This window comes from Phyllobates terribilis, unplaced genomic scaffold, assembly GCF_046119375.1.
Source record: "Phyllobates terribilis strain yellow unplaced genomic scaffold, ASM4611937v1 Scaffold_5__5_contigs__length_657084704, whole genome shotgun sequence".
In the NCBI taxonomy this organism is placed as follows: domain Eukaryota; kingdom Metazoa; phylum Chordata; class Amphibia; order Anura; family Dendrobatidae; genus Phyllobates; species Phyllobates terribilis.
The window spans coordinates 86,788,188-86,809,104 of NW_027362765.1; the positions used below are offsets into that span (position 1 = coordinate 86,788,188).

General features: G+C 47.8%; 1 protein-coding gene across 5 annotated transcripts in view; it reads left to right on the forward strand.

The window, feature by feature from the left end:
- The window catches only part of LOC141272144 (uncharacterized), a 327,412-nt gene that overhangs the window by 271,566 nt on the left and 34,929 nt on the right, over positions 1 to 20,917 (forward strand). For 4 of the 5 annotated variants that reach the window (XR_012321979.1, XR_012321981.1, XR_012321980.1 and 1 more), the window contains exons 6-7: positions 8,296 to 8,325; positions 10,854 to 12,165. Coding sequence is in view for 1 of the 5 variants with exons in the window: in XM_073682510.1 (XP_073538611.1) it covers positions 8,296 to 8,325 (30 nt within the window). In the remaining 4 variants the exon portion in view is untranslated. The remainder of the gene's footprint in view (positions 1 to 8,295; positions 8,326 to 10,853; positions 12,166 to 20,917) is intronic. The other variant, XM_073682510.1, reaches the window with a different exon arrangement.

Here is a 20,917-nt window from a genome sequence, read left to right on the forward strand (position 1 = left end):
CTCTCTGCCCCGAGGCCCTGCTCCGCCTGTGGGGAGTAGTAACAACTTTCGCTACCACAACATCCTGCCTCGGAGGACTGCAGCAGCGCTGGTGGCCTTCACCAGGTACCACAGGTGGCATAGTCGATAGCAACAACTTAACCCTGATAGCCCATTACATCCTTTTTTGTGTAATGGCCCTGGGCACGGAACGGGTCCAGGCCACGACTGCTTCCCCCAACATCTGACCCGGCTCCGAGTACCCCATCTCCCAGGGAGGGCTGTGAGCGTCACATATACATGCCCCAGTGAGTCGACCAGTATGCACCAACTTTGGGAACGTGTAGAAGAGACCTGGGATCAGATTTCGGTCGAGACATGTTTGAATCTGATCATGAGCATGCCCAGAAGGATTCAGGTGTTGAAAGCCAAAAGTGTATTCACAAAACAATAGCAAAATAATACAAATTTAAATAATAGTAGCAAGTCAAATTTATGTATGAGATAGCCAAGATGATTGTCTATAAAATAATGGTAGTCTCACACAGGGTCGGACTGGGGTGCCTAGGGCCCACCAGGGGAACTGACTCTAGGGGCCCACACTACAGCCCACCTAAACGGTTTTATTACTTGTTATGTTTTTCTATAATGTACTATAATTACATGTTTGGCCGCGCTGTGGAGCACCAAGCGGCAGGACTTTCTTCGAACAGTCATTCCGTACTGCCAGAGTCCCTTTAATGGTAACTTGTCACCTTGAAAAATGCTATTTATCTGCAGATATAGGGGTAATCTGCAGGTAAATAGGGTGTAAAGCCTGGTTAGACAGCTTATTGGAAAAGCATTGGCTACACGGAGAAAATTACATTTTATTCTCCCTGCTGCCACTCGCTTCCTGTCATAGGGTCGGTGAGGGTGCTGCAATAACATCCGGCACCTTGATTGTGACATCTTCCATGGAGGCCAACCTCAGGCTGAGCTTCATTGAATGACTAACATGGCAGCAGCACCTGGCAACTAGTGCTGAGCGAACGTGGTTGGATAAGGTGTGATCCCAGCATGCACGGGTGTTATCTGAGTATCTTGTAGTGCTCTGCTACTATGCTCGAGTGACTCGCCCCCTGGGCCGTGGGGCACGCGGATCCGGGCGATAGGGAAACGATGGGGGTAGTAGTAGTGGCGGCCCGGTCCCGCGGCTCAGGGTGGTCAGGCTAATGGTAGTCTGCTATGCGCTCCAAATAATGTCCGACTACGCCACCCGTGGATTGCGGTTATTAGGAACCGCCGCTGCAAGGCAGTCCGCTGGGGCTGATGATGGGTGCAGCTGAGGTGATGTGACTCCCCATGGGAAGAGTGCAGCCCCAGGGCAGTGTAGTGGATGGTGGGAGTGATGATAGTGCGAGTCCCGGTGCTGATAGTGCTGGAGGCGCGAAGGAGCACACAGACAACAAGTTACAGTCCAGGGTCTTTACTCACAGTTCGTTTGTTCCGGGTCACTTCTGTCAGCAGTGACCGCCCGAGCCGTGCTGCGTCCACCAGGTGAGGGGCTCGGTCAACTCCCAGGCAGCTCAGGAGCATGGCACAGGACCCCCTTTAATCCTTTCTCTGGCCTGCCTCACCAGTGACCCACTTTTGTCCAGCTGCCGTGGACTTGTGCGGTTAAACGTGGGCCCCGTCCTCCGCTGTCCTATATGGCGCCTTCCTAGCAGGTTTGATGAGGTGTCGCACCAATAGATGATCACGACGACCGGTCTTTGGCTGAGGGTTGTTTCTCCTCCACCAACTTGGGATCCGGTACCCTTAATCTGCCTGACCCTGCACCCTGGATTCTCGTGGGTTCTTAGGGTCCCTTCCACCTTCTTGTTCCTGAGCCCTTCTGTTTCTCTGTCTCTCCTTCTTTGCAGTTCCTGTTCTGTTCCTTTCTGTTCCTTTCTCTTGGAGCTGAGATGAGCCAGAATCTCAGCTCCCCTTCACCTCCTCCTCGGCCTCTCACTAGGCCCTCCTGGAGTAGAGCTCCTACAGAGCCTCTACTCCCTGTCTTCTCCTCTGGCTGAACTGACGGAACGAACCAAGATGGTGCCCACCTTTTATACCTCCCTCTAGCCATGAGCCCAGGTGACCAGCAACCAATGGGCTCCTACCTACGCTCAGAAACCGCCCCCTATCTGCCCCTACAGCACTGGGTGTTCCACCCCTCCCTCCCCACTCCAGCAGGGACATGGTCGGTCGTGCCTGCACTTATGTCTAGTGGGAGCACCGTTGAGCTGTCCCTCGGAAATGGGGTGTGTGTGCTGCATGCAGCTAACTGAGCCCTGGTCCATACTCCATCCTTACCCGGGAGTGGAATACCACACCTCTGGCAGAGGTGCAATACCCCTGTAGCGGCCGAGCCCTCGGGGCGCTACACGAGTCCTCGGGGTAGCATGTTTTACGGAGGTAGACAGACGCAACACATACAGGAATTGCCGGTTTGTTAGGTAATCCCTGCATGTGTTGCTTCTGTCTATCACCGCAAAACATGCTACCCCGGGGACTCGAGCATATTAGCAGAGCACTACAAGATACTCGGATAACACCCGAGCATGCTGGGATCACACCTTATCCGACCAAACTCACTCAGCACTAGTTGCCAGGTGCAGCTACCATGTTAGTCATTCAATGAAGCTCAGCCTGAGGTTGGGCTCCATGGAAGTGTCACAATCAAGGTGCCGGAAGTTATTGCAGCACGCTCACTTTGTAGTTCGCGGTGACTGTAATGTCTCTTATCCGACCACGCTCACTCAGCACTACTGGCAACCCATCAGGAACCTGCAACTGCGTCACAGGGGGCTGAAGGGAACAGGTGACTGCATGCACCGGCCATTGTGCTATCTAAATGCCGCTGTCAGTGATTGAAAAGGGCACTTAAATACTCAAAACAGCAGCAATCAAGGCGAGCTCTGATCACTGCTGTTACAGGCAGACGACGGCTATGTAACACAGCCGACATCTGCCCGGTATGGAGCAGGCTCAGCTCCTGAACCCGCTCCATACAAGCACATCCCAATGGTGACAGTTATGACAAGGTTAGCAAATTTCACTTGTCTGTTCCTAAATGTGGAAAGACAAATGGAATTCCCTAACACATGTGAAAGAGACCTAATAGATTTAGTAAAGGTGCCTCAAGCATATGAATGTTATTACACACCACAATGCACAGTTACATACACGCATCTTACAAAAATACATATTATTCCAGATACGCAGGCGTGCACAAACACGCAGACGCGCACAAACACGCAGACGCGCACAAACACATCAGTACATGAATACATCATCGGAACCACCATCATTTGTAATGTCAGGTGAGCCCCATATATCTTTGTATCGCATAAACCTACAACTCCCAGTATGTAATTAACAATAGAGATACTGGGAGTTATCAGTCATCATCAGACTGCGGACCATACAGGAACCACAGTACTGATGAGACACAGGCAGGATCACAAATGAACATTTACATCCAGGTATCTTACCTGAGACGTCTTCTCTGATTAGAGTCGTTCTCTTTCTTTTCGTCTCCATCTTGTCCAGACCCCTTGAGGACATTTCTCATCCACAGCTCGTCTCTGCAGACTTCCATCTTCTCCGGTATTCTGCAGCTCATCCCCACACGATGCCCTTAAAGATAGCAGAGTCATTATAATGCTCCTGAATAAAAATATCTACACTGAGCCCCTGAATAAACCTAACTCTTACAATGCTCCCTGCACAAAACATGACATACACTCTACCCCTCTTATGGTACCTGCTCTCCACACTGTCCTCTCCTTACCATACTGGGCCCCCTGTTCACATTGTCCTCTCACACTGTGTCCCCCCTATACTGCCCAGTCTCTATACTGTGCCCCTTCATCACACTCCCCCTCCTTAGCATACTGTTCCCCCCTTTCTGTGCCCTCATACTGTTTCCCCCATACTGCCGCATCTCCATACCTTCCCCCACACTACCTAGTATCTGTGCTGTGTCACCTCACATTTTTCTCCCTCCATACTGTCTCCTCACACTATTCCCCCACTCTCCATACTGTTTCCTCATACATCCCCCTTCCCCATTCTGTTCCCGCACCCATTCCCACACCTCCCCTAGTTATTTCACACATCTCCCCATTCTGTCTCCTAAAATTTCTCTCCCATCTCTCCCCAAATATAATAAATCTTCGGAAGAGCACACAGACATGCAGAAGCGCGCTTACACACACGAAAACAAGCGCACACAGACACATACTAAGGGCTCTTTCACACGTCAGTACATGCGATGACAGTTTCCACACGTACCAGAGACATTGGTACACGCAGACCCATTCAAATGAATGTTTTTACCTGCTGCACCTCCTGAAATACGTCCCGCACACTGATGACAGCGCTCTTCCCAACCACCGGGTGCTGAACGCTGCTCTCATCATAGATCCCTGCCGGCGCTGCGATCAGCAACAGCAGGGTCAATGATGAGAGTAGTAGTCTACTCCCGCCGTGTCCAACTGTAAAAATAGGAATAAAATAAAAAACTCCTTATACTCACCTCTCCTAAGTGTCACCCGCTGTAATCCGTGCGAGCGCTCACGCCGAGAAGAATGACTCCTGCAGCGAGCGGGCCCCGGAGCTGCGCTCAACAAGGGGTGCCCTGTCAATCACTGAGCACAGCTCCGGGGCCCGCTCACTGCAGGAGTTGTTCTCCTCGGCGTGAGCGCTCGCACGGATTACAGTGGGTGACACTTAGGAGAGGTGAGTATAAGGATTTTTTAATTTTATTCCTATTTTTACAGTTGGACACAGCGGGAGTAGACTACTACTCTCATCATTGACCCTACTGCTGCTGATCGCAGCACCGGCAGGGATCTATGATGAGGGCAGCACCCAGCTCTTGGGAACAGCGCTAACTGTACATTGATTCCCAAGCGCTGGTATGTGTCACACGGATGACACACAGGTGGACACGGATATCTCCAGTCCCGTAAATATCAGGACATGTGAAAGAGCCCTAATATACACAAGCAGATACACATACAGAAATGGGGACACGTACACACGCAGGCAAGCACACACAGAAATGCACACGCAGTCATGCACAGACACACTCAGACAATCACACACAAAAATGCAGACACGCAGGGAAGCATGCACACACGTGTGAAGACACATATACACATGTAGACATGCAGGCACTCAAATACATACACACACACGCATGCAGGCATATACACACACATGCAGGCAGGCATATACACACACACTGTACACACACAGCCATATACACAAACTGTACACACATGCATATACACACAGGCAGGCATATACACACACACACACACACACACGCAAGCATATATACACACGCATCGCAGGCATATACACACACACACTGTACACACAGGCATATACACACACACACACTGTACACACAGGCATATACATACACACTGTACACGTACACACACACACGCAGGCATATACACGCACGCACCGCAGGCATATACACACATGCACTGCAGGCATATACACACACACAGGCATATGACTCACCCATAAAAACGTTATTGAATATTTGGTACGGTGCTCTTGATATGAAATTGAAGCAGTGACAGCTGTAGGCCTGCAGCCTTGTTTCCAATTCCAGGCCTAGTTGGAGAGTTGAACTGTAGAGTGCTGCAGGTCACCGTCCACATATCCAGCCCCAGAGCCGGTATAAAAAAGCCCAGAGTCAGAGCAGGAGAGAAGGGGGCGGTGCCACCACCCGGGAGCCAGTATTACTACAGGGGAGCAGGGTAGGGCAGATATGGAGCCAGGATGGGACGTATTAGAAGCCCGGGAGCAGGGAGAGCAGAGCGAGACATCAGCTTCGGTGGCGCCGGCGTCTCAGAGGCCGGCCCTGGAGCAGAGAGAAAGCACTGCAGAGCGCGGCCGTGGCGTATCAGAGGCCAGAAGAGAGCGGCGTCAGCGTCACCTGACACCACAGCACAGTCTGCCAGCCAGCGGGAAAGCAGAGCGCAGTGCGTGTCCCCGCCCAGAAAGAATCCGTCCTCTCAGTGGCAGAGACTCACGTGGTAAGTATGCGGCATGCACGTCACTGCAGGCCCGCTGTCACCAATGAATGTGCCGTGCGCGCGATGCTACATTTGCTTCAGCCGCGCTTTTAAAGGGCCCCCGCCACCAATTTTCTCACTCTCATATCGGGGCCCACCGGGAAATTTCCCGATTTCCCGCCAGGCCAGACCGACCCTGGTCTCACATTCAAAGCAGTAGTAGATGTAGAGATAAGGAGCCTGAAAGTCAAAAGTTCAATACATTGTTTCCCTTTTGCTTGTGAGTGTATATGCCAGGATAGGAAATAAATATAACAAGATGGGGTCCAGGGTGGGGAACATACAGCAAAAATTAAGAGACCACTGCAAAATTTTCTGTTTCTCTGATTTTTCTCTTTATAGGTATATGACGCGCCCCCTGGGCCAGTGTTGTTTGGGGGATACCCGGAGCCGGATCAGATGGGGGTTGTAGTCTCCGAGTGGCGGTGACCCGGTCCGTGCCCAGGGTGTCAAGCTCAGTGTGTGGCAGTCCTACAGATGTTACTGGATGTTCTTTAGTGTCGACTACGCCACCCGTTGATTTGCGGTCACTACGGCCGCCGCTGCAGCAGGGTCCGCTGAGGCTGGTGGTGTGTGTGCAGCTCAGGTAGTATAACCCCCAACGGGAGGGGTATAGCCTCAGGGGGTCAGTTGCAGAGGATGGTGGTTGTGGAGGTGCAGTGAGGATGGTAATGAAACTCAGAGTCGGGCTGTGCAGTTCAGGGTTTTTACTTACTGCTTTTGTGTTGGTCACTCCGGCCTTGAGTGACCACCCGAGCCGTGCTGCATCCACCAGGTCCTGGACTCGGCCAACCCCCAGGTGATTCTGGAGCGTGTTCCTGAGCTACCTTTCTGACTTGTCCTTCTCTCTGGCCTTCCCCACCAGGGATCCACCTAAGTCCGGCTCCCTCGGGCCTCTTGTTGGTAAAACCCTTGTCTCTGGGCTCCCTGACCCTATTCTTGGTTTGCCTTCCGGGTGGATTTAGTGGGTGGTCGTGGCAGATCCTGCCCACGACCTCCGGTCTCTGGCTAAGGATTAGTGCCCTCCACCAGTTTGGGATCCGATACCCTTGTGCCAACTCTTCACCCTCTGGTCTAATTTTGGGTTCTTGGAGTTCCCTCTTCTCCCCCTCTGGGTCCTTCTTCTCTCCTCTCTCTCACTCTCTTGGCCTTGGAGCTGGCTGAGCTGCTCTGCTTGTCTGACCAAACCTCTACAAAAGACCCTGTTCTAAGATGGTTCCCACCTTATATACTCCCTCTATGTGTGAGCTCAGGTGACCAGCACCCAATGAGCTCCTAGCATTACCCAGACTGCTCCCCCTATCTGCCCCTACACTACTGGGATGTTCCACCCCCCTCCCACTCCAGCCAGGGACAGACGCTGTCGTACCTGCTCATTTCTCTAGTGGGAGTACCATTGGTCTGTCCCCCGGAAATGGGATGTATGTAGTGCATGCAGCCTACTGAGCTCAGTTCCACACTCCATCCTTACCCGGGAGTGGAATACCACACCTCTGGCTTGAGGTGTAATACCCCTGTAGCAGCCGAATCCTCAGGGTGCTACATATATTTTTGAGTAAAATGTACATTGTTGTTTTAGGCAATAAACTACTGACAACATGTCTCCGAAATTCATGGCTAAAAATGTTGTATTTATTTGCTGCGAATGATGAAGCGTCAAAATACTAAAAAAGAAGCAGTGCTTTCAGACCTCAAATTACTCATGTTTTAACTCAGGAAGAGTTCAGAAATCAATATTTGGTGGACTAACCATGATTTTTAATCACAGCTTTCATGAGTCTTGGCATGTTTTCCACCAGTCTATCCATGCTTTCCAATAGAAAACTGTTCAGTGGTCTCTTAATTTTTGCCAGAGCTGTATATACCACGATGGAGGACATATATACCAGGATGGGGAACATATATACCAGGATGGGGCCAGGATAAGTAACATATATACCAGGATGGGGCCAGGATTAAGGACATATATACCAGTAAAGAGCCCAGACATTACTACATAATGGGGTTGGTGGGACTTGTATGTCCTTATCGGATTTAGAACGTTACAAGGGTCTATACATATGACCAACATGCGGGGGCCCAAGTCCAAATTTCTATAACACAATTTTTTAAAGTAATTTTTTTCCACAGTGATATAGGTATTGTTTTACCTCTGTAATACTAATTTCTTTTTTCTCATTATTTTCTTTCTTAGGTTGTCTTTATGTATTGGAAACGGGAAACAGTAAGTCGATTTTATTTCTGGCAAATTAGACATTTGCAGGGAATCTCTTTGTAGATCTAATCAAAGTGGTGGTTTATTTATCCATGTCAGCACTTGGATGAATCATTGATATGGATGATTAAACAATCACTTTGCTTGGGTTGGATCTCCATGTATACATCCCAACTTTGAAAGATAGGAAAGTAGACAAGTACAGTGCCACGATACATTTTTAAAGTCATGCTTCTAAGCCCATCCATGTTGTGCAGGCCTGGATTAGAGGGTGCAAAATATCTGAGTACTGAATAAGTGACAAAACAAGTACCCCTGCTTTTTTCTAGGTACCAAAAAATGCTCTGAAAGAATATCAGCTATAAATATGCTCTGAATAGTCGCTACAGGATTCTTTCTATTCTTCAGCAGCTCTGTATTACTTCTGATTGGTTTTAATGGCAGCATCCTTCATCTGTCAGGACACTCGGGAAGAGTCAAAGCTGATTCTTCCATATCCCAACACCTTAAGAGCTCTTTCACACGTCAGCATCTCTGGTACTTGTGGTGACAGTTTCCACACATACTGGAGACACTGACACACATAGACCCATTCAAATCTATGGGTCTGCGCACATGTCCGCGTATTTCCACGGACCGTGTGTTCGTGTGATCCACACGTAGACATGTCCGTTTTTGGCTGGCAGCACGGATCACACGGACCCAATCAAGTCGCCTGCAGCGAGCGGCCCCGGAGCTGCGCTCAGTGAGCGGTGTCCTGTCACTCACTGAGCACAGCGGAGGTCCAGGGGCCGCTCGCTGCAGGAGTCATTCTCCCCGGCTCTTCTGCTGAACGGTCGCATGGAATACAGCGAGGGACACTTTGGACAGGTTTTATTATTCTTATTTTTACAGGTGGAGACACCAGGCGCAGACTACTACTCTCATCATTATCCCCTGCTGGTGCTGATCGCAGCGCCGGCAGGGGACTATGAGGGCAGCGTTCAGCACCTGGCGCTTGGGAACAGCACTAACTGTACATTGATTCCCAGGCGCCTGTACGTGTGCTCCTGATGTGGCACACGGGCAGCACACGTGGCAGGTGCACCCAGGTGCACACTGTCTCAGATATCTCCGGGACCGGTTTTTCCATTACGAGAAATATCTGGACATGTGAAAGAGCTCTAAAACAGAGTTCTGCCTGGTAGTAGCACATCTCTTATTTGTGAACATACAACCTCTAACACTTTGTTTCTCCTCACATGCACTACACTTCTGTACTATGGAGGGCCCTGTGGTTTTTTTGTTGTTATTGTAGTCATTTTAAACCTTGGAAAACCCCTTTAAGGCTATGTTCACACTTTGTGTTTTTGCTGCATTTTTTAAGCAAATTTTAAGCTGCGTTATACAGTACCAGCAACAGCTATGAGATTTCAGAAAATAGTTTTATATTCCTGACTGAATTGGAAAACTGCTGCGTTTTTTAAAACTGCAGCGTGTCACTTCTTTCAGTGTTTTTGCAGCATTTCTGCAGCATTTTTTCGCCCATAGAAAGCAAGGGGTAAGTGCAAAAATACATTAAAAAAAACCTCAGGTATCAGGTTTTGCTGCATTTTTAGTGAAAAAAGCATGTAAAGTAGGATGTGAAGCGCATTTCTTTTTGTGATTTTCCCAAGTTTAAACCATAATGTCTTGGTCACCTGAGAATGGCAGTTGGATTAGAACAGTTTAATTAAATTAGTGATATATGAAAGGTAAACATTGTCTGACCAAGGTGTGAAATTGAACAATGCCTGAACATCTCAAGGGCCGAACAAAGTGTGAAAGTAAACAGTGTCCTACAAACTTAATGCTCTGACAATGTCTTAGGTAAATTGTTCCCAACTATTCTCCCTATACTGGAGGGAGAGGGAGGAGGCAAGAAAAATAAATTGAAATACAAAAAGAAATAGAGGAAAGGAACTAAGACACACAGGAGAAAACGCATAACTGACAAAAGGAAAAAGTCAAAGGAGAGGTATGAATAAGGAGAAAGAGCAATTCATTTAGACTTTAAACTATTTTTGACCCTCTTAACACATCTATAATAAGTCATTGGGACTTATTAGTACTACACACCATGTAATTCTATAAAGAGTGCCATCTTCTGTCCAGTTCTAGTATTGCAACTACAAGTAAAAGCATATGCAAACAACGAATACAGTAAAAACAAAAGTGATAAAAGCAACCACTTTAGAAAATAATCCTGCAAGCCATCATTATATTGATCTAGACATTGCAACTAAAAGGTATACCCGGACAATAGAGAACCTGCTTTGGGTACCTTTTCTCTCTCTAAACAGGAGACTAACAGCGACAAATGATAAATCTGTGAGTCTTCTGGTTCAGGCCCCGACCATGTGAACCTTGATATACCGCTTATGCTCTCCCTCCGTCCATTTCATTCAGAAGCCTGTCTCTCGATTTTTATACCCTCCTAGCTACTGTAGTTGATACCGAACTAAAGACGTCCTGTACAAAATAACACTTGCTTATATGTATCTCTATCTCCTACGTAGCGGGCAAAAACAGCCGATCTTTTCCACCCACATCGACGACTCCTGCTCCCCCAAGATGGCTCCTATTCTTGATCAAGATGAGCAACTCTCCCAAACAGAAGGGAGGAGGGAGTCAGACCTTAACCTTAAATTACCCCGTTCCTCTATGTCAAAAAAGGAGGAGACACAAGTGGATCCTTCCGATCAAGCAGCTGAGGTCCGACTAAATTACTAGCGGAAATTAAAACTAGAATCCAATTTACGCTTAACTCTGCCTTGTAGGATCTACAAGATAGGCAGGATGAACAAGCCGGACAGCTGACTGAACTGGAAACACGTATTTCAACTATAGAGGACAAGTTAAAAGATGACCACAGCAGTATGACAGATATCGCCCGCGAAAACCGGCTTTTGAGGGACCGTATAGATGACTTAGAAAACCGTTCCCATAGACGCAATCTACGTCTAGTGGGGCTACCGGAGTCATACATTCAGAGCACTCTGAAGTCACTATGCGAAAATGAGAGAGCTCTAAAACTACCAGAGGGTAAAAAGGTAGAGAGGGTGCAGAGGACTGGCCCTCTACCTTCTACCTCCACAAACCGGGATGCATCCAGACTATGTCAGATCATCATGAAATTCCTGGATTACAATGATAAAGCGGACATCATATGGGCATATAAACAGCTAAACCACCCACTGATCATCCGGGGTCAAAAAATCTTGCTTTTTGAAGACTATTCCATGGAGGTAACCAGAAAATGCAAGGCTTTCAGCACCATTTGCACCAGACTCCATAAAGAAAAATTCCGCTTCCAACTGCGATACCCAGCCACATTACGATTGAAAGATTCAGATGGATCCTTCCGGGAATTTGTTTCACCTGACAAGGCAGAGGTCTTCGTCAACAATGCCCAAGACACAACCTAAAACGACCCCCACAAACGGACAATGGGTCCCACTACTCACGGACCCCAGAAAGATCTGCGAACCGAGCAGACAAAGGAGAACACAAAAACGAATAAAATGTGACAAGTAAGGTTAAATAAGAAATTATTTTCTTTCCTTGCAGACATGCTGAGGTAGACTGTCGTCTTATTTGTCATATGATTATCGGAACTTTGGCCCCCCTTCTTCTCCGAATTTTTGGGGCTTTGTTGACATATTGCATTTGGTGGGAGGGGGAGGGGTGAGGGTGAAGCAAAAACATGGACAAAGGAAAGAAAAGAAATATAACATAATGGAAGGAACGGAAATAGAAAGTAGTTATATACACGTGCTCGGGCAGAAGTGAAGCCTAGGAAAAAGAAAAAGGTCCTTCCCGGTGTCGGAGGTAAATGTTCCCGCTCTTGCTGGGACTAATATGTTGTGTTATATATGTTACTTACTGTTCAAATTTAGTAGAAAAGATTGAATTCTATGTTTGTTTTCTTGTTCGTTTTGGCTTTCTTTTATGTAATCTAACTACATGCCATCATCGCCCAACGATTGTCTCTCCAATTATGTTTACCTACTTCAATTCTGAATATGACTATTGTGACTTGGAATGTTAAAGGATTGAGAACTCCCCAAAAACGCATGAAAATCCTTAGGCATTTAAAATGCCTAAAACCTGATATAGCCCTCCTACAGGCGACACACCTTCCGGAAGTTGATTTCCCAAGGATGAAGAAACTATGGGTGGGTAGTTTTATGGTTCCCCTTCAGTGGACAGAAGGGATGGGGTCCTAATACTCATTAGTAAACATTACACACACCAAATCATTATCCAACAAACGGACAGTGAGGGTAGACTGGCCCACCTAATAATATCTAGGCCGGAGGGGGTTCTCTCTATCTACAACATATATGCCCCCAATGCAGGGAACAAATCTTTTTTTAAACAACTGGAGACTAAACTCCTACTTGACTCTAACCCTAATAAAATAGTGGGAAGCGACTTCAACTCGGTGGCCTCAGGATAGAAAAAATATCACAGGTGCCCCTCAAATAATAACTATTCATGACAAAGCATTGCTTATGTCTGCCTGTCAGCTGACGGTTTCCTGGAGACTTCTAAACCCTAGTAATAGAGAATACTTTCACTTTTCACATGCAAATGATTCATGGTCCCGGATAGATTGTATACTTGTCTCCCCCTCTATGGTATTCAAATTAATTACGGTACGTATTAATGACATAGTCATCTCAGATCATGCCCCAGTAACTATAGAGTTATCCAACACCTTCCTCCGGGGCTCTGACTTTCTTTGGAGATTTCCTAACTACTTTTCCAAAGATGAATCGTTCATCTTCTCTCTCAAACTATGGTGGCAGGAGATCATCTCGGATAAGTCTGTGCACCAGGATGACCCTATGCTTTAATGGGAGACGGCGAAGGCAGTACTTCAGGGGAAAATTCTGGCATATAAATTTTCTCATAATAAAAAGTTCTTAACCCCTTTACCCCCGAGGGTGGTTTGCACGTTAATGACCAGGCCAATTTTTACAATTCTGACCACTGTCACTTTATGAGGTAATTACTCTGGAACGCTTCAACGGATCCCCCTGATTCTGAGATTGTTTTTTCATGACATATTGTGCTTCATGGTAGTGGTAAAATTTCTTCGACATCACTTGCGTTTATTTGTGAAAAAAATGGAATTTTCAAACTTTGAATTTCCATGCCCTTAAATCAGAGAGATATTTCACACAAAATAGTTAATAAATAACATTTCCCACATGTCTACTTTACATCAGCACAATTTTGGAACCAATTTTTTTTTTGTTAGGGCGCTATAAGGGTTAAAAATTGACCAGCGATTTCTCATTTTTACAACAAAATTTACAAAACCATTTTTTTATGGACCACATCACATTTGAAGTGACTTTGAGGGGTCTTTCTGACAGAAAATACCCCAAAATGACACCATTCTAAAAAATGTGACGCGCCCCCTGGGCCGTGGGGTACTCGGTCCCGGACCGGTAAATGCTGGGGGATGTCACAGTGGCGGTGATCCGGTCCGTGACCCAGGGCGGTCATTCAATAGGGGAATATTTACAGGGGATTATAGTTTATAAAGTTTGTGACGCCACCTGTGGAATGCGGCAAAAGAGAGCCGCCGCTATGGAGCAGTCCTCTGAAGCTGATGTTACTGCAGCAGGGATGGTGTGGCTCTCCACAGGAAGAGCTAGCTTCAGGGCAGTGTAGATGTTGTTGGTTGTGCTGGGCGTTGTAGTGCAGGGAGTGATGGCACAGCAAGAAACACAGAGACAAGGAAGAGCAGTCCTCTGGGTCTTTACTCACGGTTATTGCAGTCCAAGTTACAGACGTCAAAGTAACTTCCTGTGCCATGCTGCGTTTACTCAGTGAGGGGCTCAGTCCACCCCCAGGTAACTCCGGAGTACATAGCAGGACCCCCTTCTGTGTCTTCTCTCTGGCTGTCTCCCTGAACCTCATACCAAGTGTCCCAGTCCAGTACCTGCGGGCCTTAGCGGGTGACGTCTGTTCCGTCCCCTGGGTCCTATGTAGCTACCTTCCTGGTGAGACTGGTATGGAATGTTGGCTGCAGGACTTGAAATACTGCAGCCTCCGGTTTCTAGCTAAGACGTACAATCTTTTGCTAGCTGAGGGACCTGGTTCCCTGTATGCAGCCTGACCCCTTCACCTCCCGGTAGATGCGGGCATACGGGTGGCCTTCTGCACGGCCCGTACCCCTAGGGTCCTTTATTCTGTTCATGGAGCCTTCCTGCTCCCTCTCCTCTCTTCTCTCCTTCTCCTCAGCCTTGGGCCTCCCTGACTAGGCCTGCCTTTGGAGCAGAGCTCCTGCAGAGCCTCTGCTCCTTCACTTCTCCTCCTCTGACTGAACTGTCTTTCTAAAATGGCTTCTCTACTTATACCTTCCTTCTATGTGCTCCCCTTAACTACTTCCTCCACCCACACCCACTATGTGGTTCCCCTTACCAGCTAGGTTCCCCCCACTCCAGCCAGGAAAGGGGCTCAGCAAGTACGAGGGAGGCATCTTGCCCCTCCTGCTGGCCTGGAGTGGTGTGTTGGATGCAGGTGTTAGGGTCCTGAGCTGTACTCCTTCCTTACCTGAGAGTGAGATACCACACCTCTGGATGAGATGCAGTACCTCTGTGGCGACCGAACCCTCAGGGGCGCCACACACCCCCCTGGTAAAACACAGCACGTCCGCGGGCGGGAACAGAGTAAAAGACAAAGTATTTTAAAGACATGCAAAATTTTTTAATGCATTCGCATAGAAAATTACCAACATAACATCTCTTCCCTTTATGGGAGGCTCTTTTTCCTTAACGTTACTGGTTACGTTTCCTTACCAAAAACATTATAAAACTTTTTAACCCCTTAAGCCCCGCGGGTGGTTTGCACGTTAATGACCGGGCCAATTTTTACAATTCTGACAACTGTCACTTTATGAGGTAATTACTCTGGAACGCTTCAACGGATCCCACTGATTCTGAGATTGTTTTTTCGTGACATATTGTACTTCATGATTGTGGAAAAATTTCTTCGATATCACTTGCGTTTATTTGTGAAAAAAACGGAAATTTGGCGAAAATGTTGAAAATTTTGCAATTTTCAAAATTTGAATTTTTAAGCCCTGAAATCAGAGCGATATGTCACACAAAAGAGTTAATAAATAACATTTCCCACATATCTACTTTACATCAGCACAATTTTGGAACCAAAATTTTTTTTTGTTAGGGAGCTATAAGGGTTAAAAGTTGACCAGCGATTTCTCATTTTTCCAACAAAATTTACAAAACCATTTTTTTAGGGACCACATCACATTTGAAGTCACTTGGAGAGGTCTTTTTGACAGAAAATACCCAAAAGTGACACCATTCTAAAAACTGCACCCCTCAAGGTGCTCAAAACCACATTCAAGAACTTTGTTAACCCTTCAGGTGCTTCACAGGAATTTTTTGAATGTGGAAGAAAAAAATGAACATTTAACTTTTTTAACAAAAATGTTACTTTAGACCCAATTTTTTTTATTTTCACAGGGGTAACAAGAAAAAATGGACCCCAAAATTTGTTGTGCAATTTCCCCTGGGCACGCAGATACCCAATATTTGGGGAAAAAACACTGTTTGGGCGCACGGCAGGGCTCGGAAGGGAAGGAGCGCCATTTGACTTTTTGATTGTAAAATTTGCTTGAATAATTAGCGGACGCCATGTTGTGTTTGGAGAGCCCCTGTGTGCCCAAACTTTGGAGCTCCCCCACAAGTGACCCAATTTTGGAAGCTAGACCCCCCAAGGCACCTTTATAGATGCATAGTGAGCACTTGGAACCCCCAGGTGCTTCACAAATTGATTCGTAAAAATGAAAAAGTGAAAAAAAAAACACTTTTTCATTTTTACGAATCAATTTGTGAAGCACCTAGGGGTTCCAAGTGCTCACTATGCATCTATAAAGGTGCCTTGGAGGGTCTAGTTTCCAAAATGGGGTCACTTGTGGGGGAGCTCCAATGTTTGGGCACACAGGGACTCTCTAAATGCAACATGGTATCCGCTAACAAATTGAAAGGAAAATCAGCTCAAATTGTTAGCGGACACCACATTGCGTTTGGAGAGCCCCTCTGTGCCCAAACTTTGGAGCTCCCCCACAAGTGACCCCATTTTGGAAACTAGACCCTCCAAGGCACCTTTATAGATGCATAGTGAGCACTTGGAACCCCCAGGTGCTTCACAAATTGATTCGTAAAAATGAAAAAGTGAAAAAAAAAACACTTTTTCATTTTTATGAATCAATTTGTGAAACACCTGGGGTTCCAAGTGCTCACTATGCATCTAGATAGGTGCCTTGGGGGGTCTAGTTTCCAAAATGGGGTCACTTGTGGGGGAGCTCCACTGTTTGGGCACACAGGGACTCTCCAAATGCAACATGATATCCGCTAACAAATTGAGCCTACAATTTGTTAGCGGATATCATGTTGCATTTGGAGAGTCCCTGTGTGCCCAAACATTGGAGCATTGGGAGGGGTGAGGGTGAAGCAAAAACATGGACAAAGGAAAGAAAAGAAATATAACATAATGGAAGGAACGGAAATAGAAAGTAGTAGGACCGCTCCCTGCACATAGTACCGGGTGTCAGCTGTGACAATCAGCTGACACCCGGCGGCGATCGCGCCCGCACAGCCTGTGTGCGCGCGCGATCGCCATGACGTACTAATGCGGGTCTGGCTCTTAAGTCCCAGGGCACAGACGCGTATTAGTACGTCAGATGTTATTAAGGGGTTAAAGAACATCTCTATTTACACATATAAAACATTTTTCTTGGCTGGCTACAGCACGATCTGTAACCAGGTGTCCATTCTTCAGCAAGGTGCAAACTAGAAAACACGAATATGAGGGACACGCCCGAAAACCCTCAACGTAGGCCCTGGCACCCCTGCAATTCTGTCAGATAATACTCAGTTTCTTCCTGAAAATGATTGCAATCACAAATTCTTTGGTATTATCATCTTCATTTCATTTGCTTGCAAGGAAAAAACACAAAAGAGAATGAAGCAAAAATCAAATCATTGATCATTTCACACAAAACTCCAAAAATGGGCCAGACAAAAGTATTGGCACCCTCAGCCTAATACTTGGTTGCACAACCTTTAGCCAAAATAACTGCGAACAACCGCTTCCGGTAACCATCAATGAGTTTCTTACAATGCTCTGCTGGAATTGTAGACCATTCTTCTTTGGCAAACTGCTCCAGGTCCCTGATATTTGAAGGGTGCCTTCTCCAAACTGCCATTTTAAGATCTTTCCACAGGTGTTCTATGGGATTCAGGTCTGGACTCATTGCTGGCCACCTTAGAAGTTTCCAGTGCTTTCTCTCAAACCATTTTATAGTGCTTTTGGAAGTGTGTTTTGGGTCATTGTCCTGCTGGAAGACCCATGACCTCTGAGGGAGACCCAGCTTTCTTACACTGGGCCCTACATTATACTGCAAAATTTTTTGGTAGTCTTCAGACTTCATAATGCCATGCACACGGTCAAGCAGTCCAGTGCCAGAGGCAGCAAAGCAACCCCAAAACATCAGGGAACCTCCACCATGTTTGACTGTAGGGACCATGTTCTTTTCTTTGAATGCCTCTTTTTTTTTCCTGTACACTCTATGTTGATGCTTTTTGCCAAAAAGCTCTACTTTTGTCTCATCTGACCAGAGAACATTCTTCCAAAACATTTTAGGCTTTCTCAGGTAAGTATTGGCAAACTCCAGCCTGGCTTTTTTATGTCTCGGGGTAAGAAGTGGGGTCTTCCTGGATATCCTACCATACAGTCCCTTTTCATTCAGACGCCGACGGATAGTACGGGTTGACACTGTTGTACCCTCGGACTGCAGGGCAGCTTGAACTTGTTTGGATGTTAGTCGAGGTTCTTTATCCACCATCCGCACAATCTTGCGTTGAAATCTCTCATCAATTTTTCTTTTCCGTCCACATCTAGGGAGGTTAGCCACAGTGCCATGGGCTTTAAACTTCTTGATGACACTGCGCACGGAAGACACAGGAACATTCAGGTATTTGGAGATGGACTTGTAGCCTTGAGATTGCTCATGCTTCCTCACAATTTGGTTTCTCAAGTCCTCAGACAGTTCTTTGGTCTTCTTTCTTTTCTCCATGCTCAATGTGGTACATACAAGGACACAGGACAGAGGTTGAGTCAACTTTAATCCATGTTAACTGGCTGCAAGTGTGATTTAGTTATTGCCAACACCTGTTAGGTGCTGTTAATTACACGAATTCGAGAAGCATCACATGATTTTTCAAACAGTGCCAATACTTTTGTCCACCCCCTTCTTTAGGTTTGGTGTGGAATTATATCCAATTTGGCTTTAGGACAATTCTTTTTGTGTTTTTTCATTGAAAACAAATTAAATCAAGATAATAATACCAAAGAATTTGTGATTGCAATCATTTTCAGGAAGAAACTGAGTATTATCTGACAGAATTGCAGGGGTGCCAATACTTTTGGCCACCACTGTAGGTGATCCAGGTGGTGGACCATGTCTTCGGCCACGCCAAACAGGTTTTTCTTCTGAGGTCATTTGTTGTAACTTTATAAAACCAATAAGGGGCACTTTAAGAAGTGCAATTATATACAACAGAAAGTTTTCAGGGAGATCACCGTCCTCTACCTTAATGTCTTTTTATACCCTTACTAGTTGAACATACAAACAGAACCTTTCTTTAAACTTGCAGTGTCTCTCCTGTACCCTTCCGGGCAACTATGTACAGTTCACAGTTCCAGCTACTGTCCTCAGAAGTTGTGCTCCCTCCGGGGAGGAAACTCCTGATTTTTACATGCTGACCCAGCCGGGTCTTCCGCCTGGGGCTGCGGGGGCATGGTTCCTTTCTTTACCACGCGGTATACTTGTAGGGCATACCATCCCCTCTCGCCCTTGTGACGGGTAAAGGTTACATAATCTCCGGGGTAAAAGTTCTGGCCGGGATGCCCCTGTTGGAGGTGGAGTTCCACATCTCGCCGGTTCACGAATACATCCCGATTGGTACTTGGCTCCCTCACAGAGCCCCATCCTGCGTTTAGGTTGAATTTAACGACAACTCCCTCCAGACGGGGACAAGGGGTGGTAGCTCTGGCTTGGCGGGCCCGGTTTTTAGCCGCCATGTACCGGGCCTCCATCTTCTCCCATCGCACCTGTCGGTCATGACGTTCCCGCTCCAGCTGCAGGAGCTCCCTCCTGCAGTGCTCTTCCCTCTGGAGGGCCTGGGCCTGCGTTTCCAATGGGAACCCCATGAGGTCCCCTCCCCAGTTATCCCACCGGAACTCTTCTCCTCCTGGGCAGGTTACCAGGGGTGCAGGTGCAGGTTTGAGCGGGGGTCCTTGCTGGTCCTCATAACGGGCAGACCAGTCATAGCCAGTGTCTCCAAAGATCCACTCAGACGCGGGGGAAGGTGGCTCCGGTAGGGGCCACAGGAGCAGGACGGCGGAGCTAGTTTCCTGGCACGGGGTTTCCGCCAGGGAGTCTGGGAGCCAGTCGGCGTAGCTGGTCCTCGGGACGGGAGATCCTGCTGGAGGATCGGGCAGCGGATTGGCAGAGCAGGCGCCCGGTGTTCGAGGCTCCGCTGCTGAGCCAGGAGTAGGCCTAGGAGTAGGTCGGTGGAGCAGGCGCCCAGTATCAGAGGGTCCTCCGGGGAGCCCAGGGGCAGGTCGGTACAGCAGGTGCCCGGTATCGGAGGTTCCGGCGGGGAGCCCCGGAGCAGGCTAGCACTCTCAGCGCCCGGGACAGGGAGTCTGTCCTTACCTGCTCCCGCGGCCGTGCCTGTGCCGTCCTCTGCCTCCTGACTCTGTTCAGGTTCTTCCGGGGCTGGAGTGCTGCTGGTGGTGTGCAGCGCTGGCTGCTGCCGGATAATCAGCTTCTCCAGCAGCTTCTTTCTCCAGCCGGCGATGGCGTCCTGCTGGGCCCTCTCCATCCTCCTTCTCAGCTCCTGGATCTCTGTCTGGAGGAATTCAGTGTACTCCACAGATAGTTCTGCCATGGCCTCCTCCAGGGTAAGAGACCTTGCTGCCTGTTGCTGACCACGGATGGGAGCTGGCTCCGGTCTCTCCATCTTGCCCTCCGGGTGTGGTCTGTCTGCACTTCTGGAGACCACACCCTGTCTCCCAGATTCCTTTTTCCTTCCTCTCCCCTTTCGGGGGCGGTTCCCTGGCAACTTGCTGTCTGACACACTTTGGGGCGTCTCCTCCAGACCAATGGACAGGTCCAGGGTTATGGCCACAGTTGCAGTGGGTGGGCCGCGCTTTTGGCGCCAACGATGGGAGGCGATCTCTTGTTGTTGTTCGGCTCGCACATAATGGCGCCCGTTCTTCAGGGGCGGGCACCACATTCAGTAGAAAACACAGTCTTTAGGCGCACAATACCCAGTGATAATGGGTGGGTAACATATCCTGTTCATGACGCCAAAGATGACGCGTCCCCTGGGCCATGGGGTAATCGGTGCCGGGCCGGTAAATGCTGGGGGATGTCACAGTGGCGGTGACCCAGTCCATGGCCCAGGGCGGTCATTCAATAGGGGAATATTTACAGGGGATTATAGTTTATAAAGTTTGTGACGCCACC